General features: G+C 40.7%; 2 protein-coding genes across 3 annotated transcripts; both read right to left on the bottom strand.

The window, feature by feature from the left end:
- Positions 1 to 962: 962 nt before the first annotated feature.
- LOC146981299 (alpha-(1,3)-fucosyltransferase 7) lies at positions 963 to 2,130 on the bottom strand. Its single transcript, XM_085788149.1, has one exon. It carries the CDS (start codon positions 2,128 to 2,130, stop codon positions 1,096 to 1,098), a length of 1,035 nt encoding a protein of 344 aa, XP_085644275.1. The 3' UTR covers positions 963 to 1,095.
- Positions 2,131 to 5,623: 3,493 nt separating this feature from the next.
- Positions 5,624 to 21,551, bottom strand: npdc1b (neural proliferation, differentiation and control, 1b). Of its 2 annotated transcripts, none has more exons than XM_085786370.1 (9): positions 21,152 to 21,551; positions 13,205 to 13,375; positions 11,569 to 11,658; positions 11,257 to 11,472; positions 9,897 to 9,963; positions 9,390 to 9,471; positions 8,746 to 8,825; positions 7,996 to 8,095; positions 5,624 to 7,232 (listed from the first exon to the last, which is right to left on the bottom strand). In XM_085786370.1, the coding sequence occupies exons 1-9, from the start codon at positions 21,219 to 21,221 to the stop codon at positions 7,161 to 7,163; spliced, it is 948 nt and encodes a 315-aa protein (XP_085642496.1). In that variant the 5' UTR covers positions 21,222 to 21,551; the 3' UTR covers positions 5,624 to 7,160. The 2 variants fall into 2 exon arrangements, with proteins under 2 accessions (XP_085642496.1, XP_085642497.1); XM_085786371.1 differs by having other exon boundaries at positions 13,205 to 13,372.
- Positions 21,552 to 21,818: the final 267 nt, after the last annotated feature.

The following is a 21,818-nucleotide window of genomic DNA, read 5'->3' as shown; positions in this document are numbered from 1 at the left end:
TTTAATGAGGTCAAATTATAAATGTTGAAACTGATAGAGGAGTTGACTGTGCGTGAGAAAAAATCTGTTCAAATGTTATCCTCACATGTCAATAACAGCAGAAATTATAACCCTAAATCTAATTTAAAAAAAGAGACTTAACCTGAATGTGAACATTTTGTCAACACAAGGGTTTATTTGGTCTTTTGGCAAAGTCTTCCCCAAGGCTAGGAATGCAATTCTGATGTGAAGTGTAATTAAGGGTGTGCTCCAGTTGTAGGTCAGAAGCTGGAATTTCTAAACTCCAAATTGGAGTTTAATCTGGCCTCCTGAAATTGGATCTCCAAGGTCGGAAACAATCCCAAAAGTCCCAACAGGAATTCAAGGGGCCTGCTACTTGAGTCAACAGTAGCCTAGTGAACACTCTTCAGTTTTGCTGTTTATTTTATTTGTCTCACATTTTAGTCAGTCATGTAAATTGTACTGTTCAGTTATTCTTCCTCGACATTTTCTTGCCCTGTTTGTATGTGTAAAAAAAACACTTAACAGTAGGCCTATTACAGTAGCATTGGCGGCTTGCCCATTTGTTTTGGTCCATGTTACATGTTTTTGATGTTTTATTTGTAAGGAATTTGTAGATTCTTTGCATTGAAACCTACACTCCATCTCCATCTCATGCAGCAAAAATATCCATAAGGGTTTTGAACCCCAAACAGATTGACCAGGGTTGGGGGTAATGTTAATCAGATTTTTTGTGGCATCATGAGACCTAGAAAGAATGATCAGGTACTGTACATTTAATCAGCATTTGATATTCCCGTTGCTTCCAAAATGCTAATTAAGTTAACCAAGTATTTTCAGACACCTAAAATTAGTTAAAAACTCATTTAAAAAAAATCATATTATAATAAACAGACATTTCACTGAATTTGAAAGTTTCTTTGTTCAAAATGTGACAAGAGGAACATGCTTCTGTGGTTTTGACACATGTTTATTTATGATTGAAGTTCCCACTTCTGCTTTTTCATACAGTGAACCACCAACCGAAGAATATCTCGTGTGGTATTTTATGCTTGCATTTGGTTACAGAACAGTGAGAGCATGAAGAAGACAGTCTTAGCAGTTGACCCAGCTCTCCAGGTCATGGTAGACTCTATTGGCGGGTAAACTTGGGTACTTGACACAGATCTGACACAACCTTTCTCTCCAATCAGTGTAGGTTTTGATTCTGTGAGTGTGACGCCATTCAAAGTACTGCTCATAGGCCTGCCTGTCTGCAGCAACATGCTTCAGATAGGCAGCAAGTTGTGCTATGCTCTTGAAGTCCTCGACATGGATAAAGGAACCGGGAGGAGCCAGCGCCTCATATGTGGCCCTGCTGGGGCCAAGAACCACTGGGATGGCTCCTGCTTGGAAAGCGTTCCTCCAGAGCTTCTCTGTGATGTAGTCCTTCGTCTGAGAGTTCTCAAACGACAGATAAAAGACACATTTTGCAATGGTGGGCAGCAGATTCTTGTCAGTCAGAGGTCTTTTGTTCCAACTGCCGTACACGTTTATGGGGATATACTTCTTCAGACTTTGGTAAACATGAGCCCGAGCCTGGTCAGGATTGTATTTGCTGACAACCCAGCTGATGAGGCAGGAGCGATTTGGAGCAGGAATCTGGAAGCTGGAGTTATCCTCTCCTCTAATGGTCTTTCCATAAGGGATGGGTATATCTGCATCACGTCTATAGGTCATTGTCCAGTTGAAGAGGCCATTGAGTTGCATAAGGTTTTCGTTGTTGATGGGAGGCTCCATGGACATCCACACCCAGTGCTGGGAGACTGGACGATCCACGTTCAAGGGCAGCGCTGATAGACTGTAACTCAGCTCATGGTGGTGGAAGACGACCACATCGGCACTGGAGAGGTCAGAGGTGTTATCAGAGAGCGAACAGTGGCTGATGTTGTACATCTGCAGGCACTTGTTCCCATCGAGTGTGTAGGAGCGGCCAAATGGCCAGTGCCACAGCAGGACGTTGATGTTTCTTTGAGGAACGTCCGCATGATATTTCTGCAGATGAAGTTTCTGGTCCAACAAAGTGTAATAAAACAAAGACGAGAGGAAGCTGAGGAGGGTGAGGAAAAGGAGGAATTCAGATGTCGTCATGGCAACTGGAAAAAAAGGCACAGATCACTGGTTTGGAACTTGAAAGGAAGGAAGGGTAGATCAGAGATACGATGCAATGCTTTCACAGGGTTACAATGCAGGAACTGCAGAGGGTGTTAACAAGAACAACAACTCCACATATCTCGTTCTTTTTTAACACATTAAAAAGATTGTTTTCTCGGACAACTATCATTTATATAATTCAGTGAGCTCAATTTCAAGTGAACATAGTAGAGATGTAAACAAAAAAAAAATATATAAAATTGTTTAATATTTTTTCTACTGTGGTAAATTATTTTGAATAATTTGTGTGAAAATTGCACCAGATAATAACAAACTGTAAACTAGCAGATGATTTAATGAAATATGCACTGCTGTCTGTGTTCTCTGTGTTGTCAGTATTAGTTCTACTTCTCTTTAAGGTGTCATCATCAGTATTGCACACTAATTGCTAAAGAAAACGTATTTTCATGGTTTAAAAAAAAGTACAAATCAATCAATACAAAATACAAATCAAACTTTTTGTCACACAAATTACCATCAAAATCAAATGACAATGAAATAAACTGATGACTGGTCAGTCTTTTTTTTTTTTAATCAGAGAACAGATTTTCTATCAATATGATTAATAATAAATACTTAAAATAACTTGATATGAGTAGTGTGGGAACTCTTTGTGTGTATTGATGACGAAGCATCTTCTGATAACTGTCAAAAGCGTCTCTCTAACGGTGGCACACCCACATAACTGGGTACAACAAACTCGACATCATTTCAGAGACAGAACATTTTATGATAAAAAGATATATAAACAATGAGGACATCAGTCTGCAGCAAAAATTTGTCAGATAAGCAGGAGGGTTTGAATAAAATAAACTTACCAGGATTTTCATGGCATCAAGCTGCTGCCCGCAGAACGTTGTCCTGCTTAATACATCCTAGAAAAGGAAATCCTGCCACTCATTTCTTACTTGACAGTTACACACATACCCACCCAGTAGGGGTTGACATACTAGTGTACAACCTACTATGTCTGTGGTCACTAGATCAAAAGCGGTGAGAAAATAAAACATTTTTCATACTTTATAACCACTTACATAACCTCTAAAAAGAGTTTTGACGTTTTCTGTATACCAAAGGAATACATTGTAAAGAACCAGTCTAGACTTGCTCTGTGTGAAAAGTCCTTTTTTTTAAAAAAAAAAAGAAAAAAGAAAATGTTATGTTAATAATATCATCATATTAATAATTAAATTGAATACTCTTCAATAATAAAGATAACGCACATTCTACCAATGAGCTGCACAGGGAATAAAAAAAAAATCTTATTATAAAAGAACTATAAAACGTAAAATACCTCAAAACACATTTAACACTAATATATAAAATAGACCTGAATGAACTTGAAATAACATCATGCAGATTTTACTCTTAGAGAGGACAGGTTTTTTTATTCTGGTGTTTAGCTGGTTTTAGGTTTAGGTGTCACCCACACCCCACATTACCGACATCTATCACTGTACCACCTTGTTTCATTCTCATGTACCTTCCTGTTTAACTGCTTGTGCATCTGCTGTTTGCAGAATTGGCACTGAAGCACTGATGATCTAGATTTGGAAACCACAAGCTGGTCTTCCTCTTCCTGTTTCACAGCTCTGCAGAGGAAAGGGGCACAGTGTTAGGCAGCTCCTGTAGGCACCAACCACATCTTAACTGTTTCAACGAATTGTTTTTTCCCCCTGGTCTCTGTGTCTCTGTGTCTCCCCCATACTTTCACACGCCACTGCATTTCTTTGCAATGGATCAAAAGCAAACCTAGCGCATATTTCTAGAGGATATAAAATGTTTACATTTAGTTTAGTTTATTTTATCTTAGTTTAGCTTATCTTTGTGCCATACTTGAATACGTTCTGCAGTGGTGTCCACAAGAATGGGGTAGATGAATAAACTGAAAACAATATGCCTCTGGCTCTGAAATAGTCCCTTTTGTGTGTCGTGATTTATCCAAGGATTTGGGGTGAATGAACGCTTCAGGAATGTTCTCCTCTTATGAGTGTGTTGTTATTTCATTTGAACAAACAATGCCACAGACCATATATGACTTCAGATTATATAAATATTTATTTCTTCCATTTCAGCTCTGATATATCCACATGCATGCTAAACATAGTGTAAAGAAGTCCTTCTTAGTGTATAGAACTTGTTATATGTAGTCTGAAAACAGTCTTTATCAAAGAGAGCCAGCCTTGTTCTAGAGTTCCTTCACGAGACCTAGTCATCATCAGAGAGAGAAAATGACAAGACAAGCAGCTTGGGTTGTTTAGCTCTCAGCACTGGTGAAGGGGAAGAAGAGCCAGGTATTATTAGAAAAGGCAAAAAACATGACAATTGTATCTTTTCTGGTCATTCCTGACACAGTACATCCAACCAATACATGTTGTTCTACAAGCTCAGTGCGTTACAATAAACCATCTTTACAACACAGTTAAAGCTTTCTTGTCTTAATACTTCCTTGTATCTGCTATACATGTTTCTCATACTGACACTTGAGTACGTGTGCAGGTCACGTACAGTTGAATATGCTCCTTTATTTTGGGGAGAGTTGAAAGGCTGTGGGAGTGGGGCTGAAGAGAGGTGCCACAGACAGCGGCTTTCCTGAGAAACAACAGCGACGGGACACATTTACAGCTGTGGTCCCTGCCAGACTTCTGTCACTGGACTTTAAGGGTCATCCTTAGTGTGTAATATCATCTACTGTATGATCAATGCAAAATACAGAAAGGTAGTTGCGTACTTCCAGTCATTTGCAGTACTATTTAGTCCAAGTGAAGAGAGCTGGTCCGGTAAAAGAAAAAAGCAGAGAATACAGTATGTTACAGGGATGCACCAATCTAATCTTATCTGTCATGTATCATATCTACCATTGTTAAAATCCACCCTGGTATGAGGGAAGACAACATTAGATTGGTGCATATTATATCTGCACACTGAATTACTGTATAGAAGTTCTGAGAAGCCAATGTTTGAATAAAATCGTTTTTCAATTTGAGGTTGTGATTATGTCTGGGAAAATGTAAAAATGTGATGTTGTTATGTTTAAGAAACATATAATTACCACAGTTTAAGTTTAACATAAACTTCTAGTTGGCATTACCATTGTGAAAGTTAATTTAACATTGTAAAAATGGAATTGCACCAACTATGGCCTGAATTCAGTTTTGGTGATGATTTTCACACTTGTAAAACTATAACATTGGAACATCTAATTGAATATTCTGGCTAGACTTGTCATGTCTGCCTAATTTAAGTAAATTAGATTCTTTTCGAGCAAGTTTAATTTTAAATCAGCTGATTCTAATTACATAAGAATCGCAGATTTATTAGTATGTGTTTCCATTTATGCTGTTCTGGCTCCGTTGTGTGTTTGCTATGTTGACAGTTTTAAAATGGTTGCAGATTACAATTAGTCTCTTATCGTGTAAGATCGTCGTGTAGGTAAATATTTTATCAATAGTTTTGTCATGTTCGTCAAAATCCGTAAAAGACAGGATTGAAACATTGTCTGTATACTAATAAATGTTTAGAAGCTGTGTGAAGGTATGTGGACGCTCTCTGCTTTACACGTAAAAGTGCTACATTTAAGTTCCCTGTGAGGTCAGAATACTACAACAGAGTACCAGGGCCACATTGAGGGAAAAAAAGTCTAACTGTCGAGAATAAAGTCATAAAATTAGAAGAATAAAGTTGTCATTTAGAAAATAAAATGATAAAAAAAATATTTTAAGAAAAAAAAGACATCATGCTGCAAAAATGAGTCACGTCCTCTCATGGTGAACTGAGGGCGGACTGGAGGCTACAGTGTGATTCGGGGGTGAGTGTGAGTGTGAAGCAAGTATGAGTGAAAAGAAAAGCAAGTGTTTCTCTTCACCTCTGGGCACAGCTGTTGTGAGTAAAGGAAATGAAGGTTGATGCTGAACTCACAACATTTCTACTGGACTAGATAGCTGCCAATGTAAATATTGGCTATGTAGCGACAGCAAAAATGTACATATTGCACCTTTAATCTACAAAACTATGACATTTCAGCTAAAAAGTATTATGCACAACACATATAATGGGTATAATGCTTTAAAAACTTGAAAACCACAACATGTGTGTAGGAACCCTGCTAACACAGTCAATGATATGAAAGCAAACAGCGCAATATTTGACACAGCAATCGAGAGTCTAGTTGAATATGTGAACGGACACACAGTGAGAGGTCAGATCTCTCTCCTGTACAGTACATTAGCAGCTAAATACAGATCACAAAACCATGGGGACCAGCCACTTCAGCAACAGCATGGCCTCACTCTGTGTCAGAGTTAAACATGAAGACGTTTCAAATTCCTTTGAAATCATTCAAGTTGGCAAGAAACTTGTAAGACCTGTAAAATGCATAATTAGCTCTCGTGTTTCATACGCAGCATCATCAATTCATGCATAGAGCAACTAGACTGAGAGGCTACATAACAGTGAGATCAGGGTGCTGCATGAAATATGAAAATTACATTTCCTTTTAAAAATACTTCAGTCAAACCAAAGCCCAAATGAAAACCTGATAAATTAAGTAGTTACCTATCAATAAATATATCCATCTATCAATAAACTGACAGAAATACTTAGGTTAGTGGCATCTGAAAACTGTCTGTGCATCAGACTCTGCTCTATTACCAAAGGATATCATATTGAATATGTGTGTGCTACCTGACAGAAGTCATTCTCAGTTCTTCCATAACGGTTAATTACAGTCTTGTAAACAAAACTAGGAGAAATTCAGATAACATAATAAGAGACTGTGGCTGTAGGATGGGAGACATTGGTCCCAGATTCAGTCCTGCTTCAAACAAGAAACCAGCCCGGTGACGTTTGTTCACTGTCCACGAACGCCACGCTCTTCCTCCTCCGTTTACCTCACACTCTCCATTAAAGCGACTGGACTGAGGAGTAAATTAAACTATTTGTACACACGACGAGTTGAATGTCCGAGTTTACTTGTGGAACCTCTGAAGGTAGAGGGTGGAGTCGTCAAACAGTGGGTTTTTCACTTCCATTTCCCCCGTCTACAGATGGACAGAGAGAAATAAAGACAGAAAGAGAGAGAGAGGAGCTGCATCAGCTACACTTTCTAACAGAACAAGAAATGATGTTCCTTATTTTCAAACACCCTCTGTTTCTGCATGTAGAGAAAGTTGAGACCATGAAATAACCATTGAATAAAAAAAGACACATAGTAGGGATCAGAGCGAATTATATTACATATAGTTTCCTGACCTGTGGGCTTTTATTAAACATGGTGAATATTAATTGTAAGAGTTAATTGAGGTGATTTATACAATGCTTAATTTAGTGATTCTTAGGTTGTCTTTTTGAGTAACAATACCATTGTCATCATAACAAATATTATCGGCTAGTTATTCATGATGACTCATATCTAGATTTCGAAAACGGTTGGTAATGTGATCATAGTGCTGCTTCAGCTCATTTCACTCAGTTTGAACTTCCCTGAGAAAAAAAAAGACTTTGTGTGTGTGTCCATGTGAGTGGAAGTAATTGTACTTCAGTCCCTCCAGCTGCGTCTGATTGTGTTACCACGACTTAAAAAAATACCCAGCGCTGTCGGATACTCAAATCTGTATTGCTCATTACTCCTTCATTAAACCAGGTCCCCTCTCCTGGCCTGCAGGCAGCTCTGTTCCAGCCGCCTGTATCAACCATGGGTTGCTGATCCAAGGTCTCCACTGACAACAGATTTAGCAGATTTAGCAATGTGGATGATTATACAGACGCAGTCAGCTGTAATGAAAGCAAAGATGATTTACTCACAGGTGCCAAACCAGGACACTCGTACACGGTGAAGTCTCCGTCCTCATTCTCCTCGTCTGTGGATGCTCCTGAGTCAGGAACTTTGTGCTCATCCCTGTGTCTGCATCACATGGCGCACACACACACACACACACACACACACACACACACACACACACACACACACGGACAGACAGACAGAGGGCATAAGAGCTCTGTAGCAGACATTTTGAGCCATTCACGATTCTGTGAGTCAACATTTCTGCAGGAAATCTGGAATTACCATAGTTACCAAGGGATGCCATTAGTGTTAAAAAAAACTGGTGAACATTGCCTATGAAATAGTAGAAGTAATATGTAGAAGAATAGTTACCGACACTAAAGAAAAAAGACATTATGTTATAAACACAGAGCTCACCGGTGATTCACAACTGTGCGTAGTTGTCTGTCTAATGATGATATGATAATTAATTAAAGATCTGCTTTCATCACATCAGATCAACATTATCATTTCTTTACAAACAGGGAGTGAATGAAGGGAAATAAAGAATCACAAGTCCTGAACCTACAGCTGTATAAAACAAACAAAGTGCTTTCTCATCCCTCTTTATATGCTCTCACTCAGATACTGACCGGCTGATTGAATTAATCTGTTAGGGGTTTCAGAGTTTAGGCCCTGGAGGGGGATACAGCTATTAGGCGAATCATACACGCCAAGGAAAGAAGTGTGTGTGTGCGTGTGCGTGTGTGCGTGTGTGGAGGAAGACTCACTTCTCCAAGGAGAGCATCTGCTGCTTCTGGTGCTGGTAGTGGTACATCTGAGCGCTGTGGGCCAGTTTCTTGTCCCCGGGCTAGAACAAAGTGCAGGGCAGAAGGGTCATGAGGATGTCAGCGGTACTCATCCACATCACAGTCACACCGTTCAGGTGGCCTTTACTTTCTACCATGTGTCTGTACCGCACGTGTTCATGTTGTAAAACTGCTGAAAGGGCAGGTCCCTCTGGTCCTTCTGGTCATTTATGTGGTGCCCAGCAAGACATTTGGTGAATGATCTTCCATTTAAAAGCATTCATTTAAGGTATATTAGATATGTAAGATGTTTAAGATGATATAATGACATCTTATTATTTCTTGTGTCATTAAGCTCAAAGAGTTATTAAGCACAAAGGTTTAAACATACACGACAACAGTTCTATTCTCTTCTGTTATAAAGATATGTCATATTACACATGGCCATGCTTTAGGCTGCAGCATTACTAATAATAAATAATAACGTATTTCAACGTTATAAGATCAACAAATAATAGTCACAACTAACATTTTCAATACATTACAATATAGTTTTTAGTGGGGCATGACATTATATTATACACATCTTACTGTAATCTAGGACAGATCTAAAATGTTCTGCTCACCGTAGTGTCAAAGTTCTGGGCTCCAATCAGTCCATAAGCAGCAAAGTCCACCTTCCGAGTGAGACGCACACCTTTCTGCAATCTGTCGGGAAAAAATGAATTTGCAACGGACTGGCATGTCACACAACTTTGCACAATAAAATCCCCCTGCTACATTGTCAAAACTTAATGGCACTACTTTTCTTTGGGAGCAAAACAGAAAATTAGACCAATTAAGATGTGAACACAACTGAAAACACTTTAGACTTAACAGCTATTAAAAAATAATTGACCCACTTTTCCTATTTAGCGTGACAAGACCTTCTCTAATATCAAAGATTTCCACCAGGAAGGAATTACCTTCTTCTTTTGTTTCCTCCACATCACCTCCATAATTTCACTGACTCCCTGGACTTAATACCTTATCCAAAGCAGGACTAGCAACCAGTGTTCAAAGCTTCTGTGAGTGCTACTTACATGACTTACTAATATTTGTTTTTTTCCAAGAAAGAGGAATAATCATCTTACCTGACCCAACAGGCCCCGGCTATTATCAAAGCCAATGAACCTGCCGCGATGAAGATGGTGCTCATGGCTGAAAAGAAATACATACAGACAGTTAGGGGCAGAGAGCGCTGTGCATATCTGTAGGTATCAGAGGAGGACATGATGCCTGACTGCTCTGGAGACGTGTCTGAAGCAGAGTGTCAGTGTTTGTGTGCTCTGGTCATCACCAACAGTGAAAACAGTGATGACAGTAATGGAGTGTGGCAGAACTAAATGACAGTAACATACAAGCTCTATTCTGAAACCTTGAGGCCAGTCTCGAGATTTCCCAGCGTGCAGTGCTGACATTTGTCCTGACAAAAGAGGTCTTTTACTGGACTCAATAATTTCGAGTTTCTTTTTAAGATTTTGACATCACAGGAAAACTTCCCCCCTTGCAATGTGACTGCTTTTTCTGCTGCAGATAGCTACTTTATGATTGTTGTTCATCTTTATACTCTCCAACACCTTTCTTTATTGAGGCTGCATTTAGCGCCATCTGCGATTCCAGCACTAGCAACCTGAGGGCGCTTTGTGTATGTGGTTATACTGGTTTACCCTCTTAATATAATATAAGATAATGCACAAAAATAGGAATAATCAAACATACAGTAACTTTCGTTTGGCAGAGCTTGTTTTGTATTTGCCAAACAAATCAGTTTCAGTATGAGAGCTCTTATAAATATTAAGAGTGCAAACTAATTATGTCATTTTAAGCCCTCTATTATGTTATTATTATTTATATAGGGTCCTGAAGCAGCAGCCTTCTGTCAGCTACAATGGGAATGTAAATACTGCCCAATCTTACATTAGCAATATCAAACTGCTAAATTATGGCAGTAGTGAAATTTATGCATAAATCCATCAAGTCACAATATTTTAATGAATACAAATTGATCTCACCTCCTTTACAATCTGCTGTGTGTGACCATCTGCTGCAACACGGGATTGTCATCTTATCTGTAATCTTATTTGTTGCAGTGCTTCTTTGCTTTTATTACATGAATCTTTATTGTATTCTACATTCCCTGTGTAGTACATTTCCATGTCTTATTGTTTGTTTGCCAGAGTGTGGCAAAAATGTCCCGACATTGGACAATAAAGATGTGAAATGAACTGAACATTAGAATCTCTTCAACTGTTATTTTCAGTCACCAGACCATGACATCATAAAGGAAACTTTCTGAACATCGTTGTCATTCAGGCACTGGCTGGAACGCTGTATTATGCATTGTTTTTATTGTCTGTTTTAATAAATATTTATCATCAAATCAAATCCTCCTGATCAAAGAGGACTAGTTACTCAGCAAATCAGGTTGAGGTTAAAGGACAAGAGACTTACTGATGAAGACGCGGTCATTGGTGGGGTAGGGGAGGATGACGGGACTGCTGAGCAGAGCGGGGGTGTGATTTGTGGTGGTGGTGGGTGGAGTCACTCTGGTGAACGGGACAATCTGGCCAGTAGCATGCTCTGCATTTGAGGGTCTGTGAGTGTGGCCCAGCTCACTGAGCTGCTTGGTTATGGGTCGGACTCTGGGGAAATCCTCGGAGGGTGGAGCTGAGATACGGAAAGGACAGTTTAGAGGCATTACATCAGCAGAGATGTAGCAGAAAATACCAACAACAGGGGTAAAGTATTTAGCTGCTCCACTACCTGGTAGCCTGGTTTCAGTTCTCTGCTCACTGATGATGGCAGCCAGGAAGTCGATCTCCTCATCCAGTTCAGGGTGTGTGCTTGTCTTACCTGGGAGAACACATAACCAGAATTCATTGCAAATATAAAATGCAAGGGATAAGCAAGGATATTAGACATATACCTACAAGACATGACACACATGAACCACCACATATTCACTTTGCTGCCCTCTGGTAGAAGGTGCAGGATCATCAAGACCAAAACAAGCTTCGACCCATGGGCTGTCAGGATGCTCTATCTATCTATCTATCTATCTATCTATCTATCTATCTATCTATCTATCTATCTATCTATCTATCTATCTATCTATCTATCTATCTATCTATCTATCTATCTATCTATCTATCTATCTATCTATCTATCTATCTATCTATCTATCTATCTGCAGTATCTAGGTGTTCTCTGCCTCCTCCAGGATGCCATAAATCCTAATATTATGGATGGGAACAACCGTTCCAAATCAGACATATTTCCTTGTATAATGATATTACACTATTCTTCCCATCATCAGCTAATGCTGTTGAGAATTTCTTTCAATAGAAAATGACAACATTGCCTCACGTGACAAAAAACAGAAAAACAAAACAAAACGGCGGTCTTCTTGTTATCGTTTTACTGTAATGACGGATCTCAGGCTCATTCACTTCCTGTGACCCTGTGCTGCACGATCATCACACTGCCTTAGGTCTGTTGCATGGGAGGAAGAATACAAGTGTGTGTTTGTGAGTGCAAGGCTGGGGTGGCAAATGTGCCAAATAGTTTTCATTCGTCTATTTTTATATATAGTATACTATGAGTGTGTGAACCTGTGTTTGTGTGTGTGTCGGTGGATGGGCAGCAAGGACAGGGAGGACAGTGAAATGAAAAACACACCAGGACAGACAGATATATGGATGTGAAGGTGGCTGGTGGGTCTCAAGGTGATGAATGAAAAGCATCACTGCAGCAACAGGGAGGAAAAACAGGATGAGAAGGTAAAGAAGCCTCTCTGCTGCTGCGACCTCTGTGTTGTGCAGAGAAAAAAATGAAAAGGAGAAGAGAAGAGAGAAGAAGAGAAGAAGCTAGAATAAATTAAAACTGCATGTGAGACTTTGCACTCCTGCACATCTCGTGGGTGGTCACAGCAGGCTGGTTAACGCAGTCGTGCATTATAGCGACTGCCAGACACCGTGCTCATAGCTTAGTTCCTGTACAGACTGTGTGAAAGCAGGACAGATGGAGCCAGAGACCACACAACGTGTAGCTGTGTATCAGGCCACACAATGGAAATGTCATGTAAATCAAATGATCGTCTCTCCAGGTGGTGTTCTGACTTCACATGTGCATGCAGGTGTGCTCAGTGTGAGACTATCATCATGTGACATTCAGGGAAGACTGGGTAATATGAAGTCCAATAAAAGTCATATCCTGTCACACACTGCTAGAGCCAATCCCTTAAATGAACAACTGAACAACTCACAGAGGCCGTTTTTGTAGCCTCTGTAGTAATTAAATCAATTGATTGATAATGTTCCTATAATTACAAATATTGCCAAATGACTAACTGACTGAGTTGGTACAGTGTACAAGGCCAGAGTGAGCGCAGAGCACCTACCTTTAATGATGTGAGCAGAATGAGAGGAATGTCTCCTCTTGACCACGCATCGGCCATGGGAGTTTTCCACGAAAGGGCGCAGGCAGGGGCCGCAGCGTGAGCTGCCAGGCTGGCAGAAGTGTCGTCTTTCTCGGGCACAGTCTAAACTCCGGGGGCACAGATGGGATCCTGCTGATGAAGATATAACAAAGGAAAACTATAAACGACGCTCTGAGGAATAACATTTTCAGTGCAACAATCATTAAAACCAACAAGAGAGACAATTTCAGAAAAATCTTTTTCACAGAGCATTAGAAGAAAAGACCAATACCACCAGAACTATGGCAGCTTATTTTAGCACAAACAGCTTTGTTTGACGTTTGAAGTCCAAAGGAAATCGAAAAAAGTGTCACACTTTTGTATCAATTAAACAGATAAGATATGCAAATATTTACCTAACTTGCAAGTGTTACCCATTTTTCCATGATTCCAGTGTTTGTGCTAAGCTAAACTAAGCTAACAGGCTGCTGGCTTTATAATTATCATATACAAACATGAGTGGTATTAAGTTTTTCAAAAGTAAACTGACGCATCAACATGAATTTTCCAAAAGTATATGTAATGTATAGATCAACTATACAACAATGTTTTTTTGATTTTTTTTGTTTAATGGATCCAGTTTTAACTTTCAGCTTTTACTGTTAACTGTTAATTAAGGCTGCAGATGTAGCTGCATCTTAACGGGAATAGCCGGAAATTCAAAGCAACTCTTTTCCGCTCGTGTCGTGTATAAGAAAATACAAAATCAACGCTGGAAATCTGCTCCCTGAGTCACACAGAAGTCACAGGAGATTGCTTTAAACTGTCCTGACTGCATGTGTATGTGAAGGTCAGAGATGATATAATCACAAGGCATTTCAGGGAAAATGCCAGCTTGGAAAATTATATTTAGGACAACATCACGGCCTTTAGTGTGATTGTGTTTTAGATTATAATCTTGTCATCCTCTTTACATCGCTTTATTGCACATGAGAGAAGAAGACATCAGTTTAAAGGGTGAAGAGGATTCATTGGATTTTTCATCCAGTTTTCTCCACAACAGCCCCATTGAGCAGTTAGAGCATTGCTGCAGATAGCTACCTCCCCACAGGGAGTATCTGTTGCGCCTGTTGTTTTCCTGTAACACTGCATCCATTTACCTGTGAGGATAACAGAAAACATGTGAACACACAGCACCGGTGTGAAGAGCAGAATAAAACTGGACTCTTCGCCTCGAGAAGTGGAAAATAATTAGAGCCAACTATCAATATTAACCCCTTCAGCCTCCTTGTCAGAATCGCTCTTGTCTCTGCTATGCTGGAACCCAGACACTGGTTGCCATGAGAACGTCCATGGCAACTGAGGAGGTGTGACATCATAAGGGGTGAGTCACAGCGCGAGTGCACAAGTCAAGGATGGAGGGTTTGTCTCAGGCTGGTGTAATGAGCAGAGAAAGGATGACAAATGCACAAGGAAAGAAATGATTAGACCATCAGTGATAACAGCTGAGAGCAGGTGAAGCGTTCATTTCTATAAAATTAGAGGCTTACTTTTAACACTTTTTATGACTTACTATTCTGTGGTGTGTGTGCGTGTGTGTGTATAAAGGTCCTGGCTGCGTTATAATTAATGCCATGGCCAAAGCAGCTATCAAACTGTACGGCCCATACACACTCCCAGTGGCCTAATCTTGCAGACTACAACAGCGGTGCTAATCTATGCAAAAGCTTTACAACTTGCTGATGGAGAGCAGGGTGCACTGAGGCCCCGTTTCTGTGTGTTTGAAATGAACTAGCTGTGCTCATTCATTTCAGAGCTAAGCACAGGAAAACAGCTGAAGCTCACAGATGTCTAAAGACCCATGGACCAAACCCCTTCCCCACCTCAGTGAGGACACTGTAAGCACCAAGTTGAACTCAACATTAAAGACAGTGAAATATGGGCAAGTAGCACATGCAAATATCACCACCATGAAAAACACATCAGTTTAGGTATGTGTGTTGACTCTCGTAACACAATATTCAACTAAAATGACACAAGGCCAAACAATCCTACACACATTTGAGACATTCAGATCATCAGTGGGATCAAACACATTTTTACATCATGATCTGTACCATATTATTTCCTGAGAATTGTAAATTCAGCACTTTTGGCACAATCTGCTGACAAACCAACATTGTCAATAAAGATGAATGTAGCCTCCCTGACGTAACCCACAGGTTTTTGAACAGCAGGTTAGACGCTCAGAGTGAGTTGCCCTGCTGTCAGCATCTTGGCAGCGTTGGACTCCGACCCAAACAGTTAATCTAGAAATGAGCATAGAGGAGGGGCACAGGTGGAGTGAGGCCAAACCTTCAATTACATATAACTTTAAGCCTTAATGAAATGTAAAAAAGGTGAGTTATGTAGAGATTCACTCACTACACTGTTTTCTCGAGGGAGGAAATCAGCAGTAGAAACTAAATGTGAATGTGGTATGAATGAATAATGGTTTCTGTAAAGCGCTTTGGGTGTTGGGAAAAGCGCAATATAAATGTAAGCCATTAAGCCATTAAACCAGACTCTAGTCATCAGTAGAAGAACTTCATTTTTTAGTCTCGGTTCAGGTAAGAGGTTTGTATTCTTATGTACAGCACATACAACCTGCGGTATATAACTGTGCAGACATCAGTAGACAAAGTCTATGCGCACCTGCTACACACACTGTGAAAACTGTCTGCCAGCTGCACTGCTTTGAATACCTCCATATTCAAATAGAAGTGTCTGCAGAGAAGCTTTATCTCTGCACATAAGAACATGTATTATCAGACCTTTATGCTTCAGTCACTCATGGTCATCGACTCTCCGAACACCAGTGAGATTATCAGTGTCAAATAAAGTCACTGTTTCCTAGCAACTTCTAGCACTTTGTTTGGTCAAAGAAGGTGAAACATGTTCTTTCTTTCTTTCTTTTCACTTTGACGTCATCTCAAATGAACTGTACTTGCAGAAGAGAACTGTGAACTATTGACAACTGTAAACTACTCGGGGCCACCACTGTCCCTCCGGCTGTCAAACAGGGTCAGTGGACTCTCTTGGAAAACCAATAAACTCACAGCAGTACTGCAAATTTTGGAATTTAGGATTTTAATTTTATTCAACAGCTTAAATTGTAGTAGCAGCACTGACGTACTGAGCTACATGTCCTTCAGAGCTTTTAGGGTTTTGGAGTTGCAGAAATTGGATTGAAAATGGATTTTCGTCTGACGAAGATCCATGTGATCGAAACGTTGATCTACTGTACAATAAACACATGAGGAGCTGATACAGACTTCAACCTTTTTTTCTTCTGAACTCATACATGACCATGTCCAGGATCACATGAAATCAATGGTGGATAATTAGACTGTGAACTTGACTCCATCACCGGACACCTAACTCTGCAGGCTACAATATACCAAAATCAGAGCGAATCTATCACACAAACTATATTGCTGTCACTGATATTTCTTGCATTTGACTAAAACACCAGTCATTACAACTGGCGCTATTGATCTCATCACGGTGTTGCACAGACTGTGTTAGTGGCGTAACTGCAGCCTGTTGACCCAGTGCTGGCATGGCCCAGTTTTTGATTGACCGGCCCTCCCAGTGAACATTACAACAGCAGCTTATTTTAACAGCATTTAGCTGCATCTATGGGCTTTCTATCTCCTCTCCCTTTCTGCTCAGCTTTTCCTTATTTCTGACCCAGTGTTTCCTGCACATATATTTGGTGACAATAACATAATTTCTGAGATCCTTCATACTTTATTCATTCATTAGCAGCACGTTACTGCTACTAGATTATTATTATTTCAGACCTGAGGGAAACAATGTGACCTTGCACGTAAGCACACGGATACAGATTTAAGACAGCAGAGCTGTATTATCTTTAATTACTGTGCGTCGCCTACAGGCATGATTATGTTGGTTGCCAGATAAGTGGGTTTGATTGGTCCATCTCATTCTTGCTTGCTATATTTGCACTGGTGAGGTTGACTGTTCGAGGCAGGGAAATGTCCCAGTGCTCCCGATGTGCAGTCCACCAGTGCATGAAATCAGCATGCTGAAATGACAGATCAATCGTGCTCATGCTATTTATCATTGATGATGCACAGATACTTGAGCTCATTTCTCTTCAGTATAAACCTTCCTAAGAAGAAGCCCACAGCCATATTGTCAACTTTGGACAGTAGAATCTCATACTTCTGAATACTCTCACATTCACTCACACTGCGCTCAGCAGGTTTGCTTGTGTGTATGAATATGGGGGGTAAGTGGTTCAAAAAATGTAGTGCCAAAGGAAAGTGCTTTTAATTTTTCGATGTGACCACATGTTCCACTCAGCTTGAGAACAATTTGTGGGACAGATCATGGTTTTTCCTAAATTTGCATCCCACTGCAGAACCATGGGGGGCGGGACTAGATAAGCTTTAGCTTCTCCCGCTTTCCCTTTCGGCCATGTGTATTGCATTATTTGAACTAATATGAAGTGTGATGATGATGATGATTTAATTGACATGCCCGAAATAAACAAATAAATAAATAAATTGTGAGCCAACTGAAGGATAAAATCACAATCGTGCAAAAACATACTGCAGGTTTTATTTGGTAAACCACCAGGTAAAAGAAGCACAACTGAAAGAAAGCAGCTTGACTTTTACCTGTAGAACTCCACTAGGTCAGGATGAGTCAAGAAGCAAACATTGTAAAGAATTTTAATTAACACAGTTTTCTTTTCCTGATTCACACCATGCAGAAAGCAGCAGCTCCATCCATCCACAGCTTCAAACGGGGGTTCACAGGAAGAAGTCTTAAAATAGATGGCTCAGAGTAAAAAGCAGATGCAGAAATAGAAACCTCGCTGAAGCATCTTTAAATTGACAATTACTGAGCTGCAGCTCAGGAGAAGGAGACGATAACCAGCTCCCTCTAGCTTGTGTAATTCACACATGTGTCACCGAGTCCCTGGGCAAGACACTGAACCCAGAATTGCTACCTTCATTTCAGCCCAGAGCTTAGCTGCTAATACTGGTCGTATCAGCACAAGGATGACAGTTATTGACCTTATTGTTACAGTTGGATGAAAATGATGTGATATTTCAAGGGGCTTTGAGATAATACACTGAAGTTAATTTATCATAACAGAAATGTTCTAAGGAGAAAACTAAGGAGCCCTTTTTATTTCACTTGAAACAACATTGGCCAGCTGGCCATGACAGGGACTCTGAAGTGACAAGGATTCAGCCCTGGACCACGAAGATGTTAAACTGACACAGAAAGGAATGAAACTGTCAGTGATTAATTGATAAATGTCCATTAATTTCCAATTGATAATTTAATTAATTATTAACCAACAACACAGAACAGTCAGAAAATGTATGACTGAAGTATCTGTTGTGCCACTAGGTGGTGCCTCTGACTGTTTGCTGATAGTCTGTGAGGTCTGTGTAAATCATAAAATCCAAGAAAGAAGAAGACGTGGCAGCTCACTGTGCTCACTGTGGCAGTCATGTTGATGAACACTGCAGCACAAAGTTCAAATTGTGAAAACACATTAGAGAGTAAGAGCCTGAGGGATGAGGCTTTCTAAATCAACTATTCACAGATTGGGCATATAAAAATCAGGCCAACTGCAAACACAGAGGACAAACACAAATCTCATCTGCTCAGATTATCATCAGAGCAAAACGGGTCGAGACAGCATCAGCGGGATTCCAATGAGTCTGTCCTCAAATACCAAAACAAAGAAGCAACTGGCTGCTGCACTGAGAGACTGGGGAATCAGTGCAATGAAAACTGAGTTATGTAGGCTATATTATGTTAATATGTTGTGTTTTATGTGATGTATAGGCCCTACTGTTACTACAGCCTCTGAAGCATCATTAGGACAATACTGTCGAGCAGGAAGTAGGACTGTAAGTTGTTGTCAGAAGTAGCTAATGAAGACAGAGACCAGCTCAGTCTTCAGACCTGAACCCTATGGAGCTGCTTTCACATCAATTGAATAGAATGCAAACATAACAGTATGTTTGATTTCTATAGCATGATGAAGCAACGGGTTACTGCAGCTGCTGAAATAAATGTAGTTAAACAATAAAATCCCATGACGCTGCACACACACACAACATCCTGCTGATGCAAGAACAGGTGAAGAACTCTAATTTATAAATTCATTGAGTCATCATAAAAAAAACAGCCCTAATTGTTATTAAAGACCAGAGGACCAGCGCCAAATACTGCAACTCCAGTGTTTACAGTCAGGCCACTGCTTATACAACTAGATCATTAACCTCAAAATAAGCACAGTAACAGTTAAACTGATAATTACCGGACAACCCTGACACACACACACACACACACACACACATATACAGTATATATATTAAAGGAAAAACCACAAAGATGCACTGCAAGGTGAATGTTATCTATCATGTAAAGAGCAGTGCTGCACTGAGCAAAAAGACGGAGCACAGCAGATCATCAGCTGTCAAGGAGATGGATCACCATCACACTCCAAAAGGTGTGCGTGTGTCGGGCTGTGAGTCGTGGCTCTCAGATCAGAGCCAGACCGCGTCACACTGCATTAAATAATGCGGCCATCTAAGTTCTGTGAAGAGCTTCACAGCGGTGTCACATACAGTAGTGGTGTAAAGGCGTGTTTGTGTCTCAGTTTGATGATGTTCAATCTCTGCCATTGGATTATCTTGGAAGACCACTTTGGTCGATTTACCCAAAAACATTTGGGAGCCTTAATCCAGTGTGCAGATGTTCTCTTTTTCCTTTTTCTCTGATCCTATGACTATCCGGCACCTGGCCTAAAATAGGACTGGATGAGCGCACAACTACTCTGTTTTTCTGTCAATCTCTGCCATTTACCTTATGACTCAAAATGCAAAAGGGGATTGTGTGGATGTCACAGTGAGCCCTGAGAGGTTAAATGGTCGTCATCTTCGGTCAGTTCTGGAGACCTCTTACGCTCTGACAGCAGGAATGTGTTTTTGAGGACAACCAGGCCCCATGGCGACACCTCTGCCATGATACCACCGTCATACCCACTCACACACCCTGAAAACATCCTGTTCCAATCTATTTCTCTGCCACTGAATCACCCTTCTCCCACCTCACTGTCTAATGTGATTTCTGCTGCACGGTCTCACAGCCGCACAAAGCAACACCCATCACTGGCTGGAGATGCCTAGAGACACTGAAGCCTTCATGTGTGTTTGTGGTCGTGACTGATCTTGCACACAAACTTCACCACTACTTCACATACTATATAAAGCTATTCAGAAATCACTGTAGTGACCATAACATTCAGCATTTTCTGATAATTTCCAGATCCATGTGTCAAGTGAAAGACACCCTTATGAGGAATTGTGTATAACACATCACACCAAAGTGAAAATGCTCAATGGGTCATTATCAAAATTGTTGTCAGTTTTCTTCTTTCTTGACATAATCAATCAAAATAGACCTGAAAGTATCAGTCAGTCAGACTGATACTTTCAGATCTGTTTTTAGGATAGGCCTATCATATCTAAAACAAGAAGAAAAAGTAACAGGCACATGGAATCATCATAATAATATTTAAAAAGATCAATGATGTGAACTATTTCCTAATTATTAAACATGCATTAGCCTACATTGTCCTTTAATTGCTAAGAAAAAGAAAAGAAAATGAAAAGATGAAAAGAAAATAACTAAAATGTTACACAATCAATTGCAAATCACTACTAGGTTGTGTAAACAATCAAGTAGGCTACTACTGCACCACTACAGTGACATGGTCATCATTTGTTGTCAGAGGTGAGAGGAGAGGATTTTACAGCCTGATGCTGGAGGCCCGGTGCTCTACAAGCAGCCGAGCAGGTGGCAGCAGCAGCAGCCACCGGGTCTTCTTACCTGTCAGACACATCCCCAGCGCCAACAGGGCCGCAAACACCGCAGCCTGGCGGAGCAGCGGGGCCCGCATCCTGGACGCAGCTCACCGACGACTGTCAAGGGCCACGGAGATCAACCAGAGGAGGAGCAGGAGGAAGAGAAGGAGGAGGAGGAGAAAGAGGAGGAGGAGGAGGAGGCGACGGCGGAAGGTAGTCGGTGCTGATCATTCCCTCATCCCCCCCATCCCCTGCTGCTCAGGGAGGAGAGGACCCAGGTAAGGATAAGAACCGGGAGATGAAGAGACGATGCAGCGGCGGCGGCGGCGGCTCAGATCACCAGTGTCCCTGTGTGTCCGCTCCTCCAGGCTGATGATGATGCTGCTGCTGCTGCTGCACTGATGCTCTGACTCCTGTTACTGACTGAGCGTCATCGCTGCTGCTGATCCAAGTCAGTCCGTGATGTCAGCACGCTGCGCTCCGGTGCTGCTGCTGCTTCTTCTCTGCTGCCCTTCCTCACTGCAACACCAACTTCTAAGTGCAAGTCGCCACCTGCCGTGTAGAACAGGATCTACATTACATTAAGCTACTACTACTACTAGGCTACTACCTAAGACTACTGCTACCACCAATGATAATAACAATTCACTATGAAAAAGACATGAAAAAATAAAGCATTGTCACAGCAGCAT

The sequence above is a fragment of the Trachurus japonicus genome, chromosome 9 (genome assembly GCF_045865225.1).
Source record: "Trachurus japonicus isolate A0001 chromosome 9, Traja_1.0".
In the NCBI taxonomy this organism is placed as follows: domain Eukaryota; kingdom Metazoa; phylum Chordata; class Actinopteri; order Carangiformes; family Carangidae; genus Trachurus; species Trachurus japonicus.
Note: the sequence above shows the minus strand (reverse complement) of the source record. Positions and strands in the feature narration are given on the sequence as shown.

What these genes read in the sequence shown, in the direction of transcription:
- LOC146981299 (XM_085788149.1), bottom strand. Translation starts at nt 2,130, where the DNA reads ATGACGACATCTGAATTCCTCCTTTTCCTCACCCTCCTCAGCTTCCTC.
- npdc1b (XM_085786370.1), bottom strand. Translation starts at nt 21,221, where the DNA reads ATGCGGGCCCCGCTGCTCCGCCAGGCTGCGGTGTTTGCGGCCCTGTTG. An exon ending in GCCGGGGCCTGTTGGGTCAG is followed by an intron (nt 9,472 to 9,896) that starts GTAAGATGATTA and finishes TTTTCCCGACAG; the next exon opens with ATTGCAGAAAGGTGTGCGTC. An exon ending in AGTGTCCTGGTTTGGCACCT is followed by an intron (nt 7,233 to 7,995) that starts GTGAGTAAATCA and finishes GTCCATCTGTAG; the next exon opens with ACGGGGGAAATGGAAGTGAA.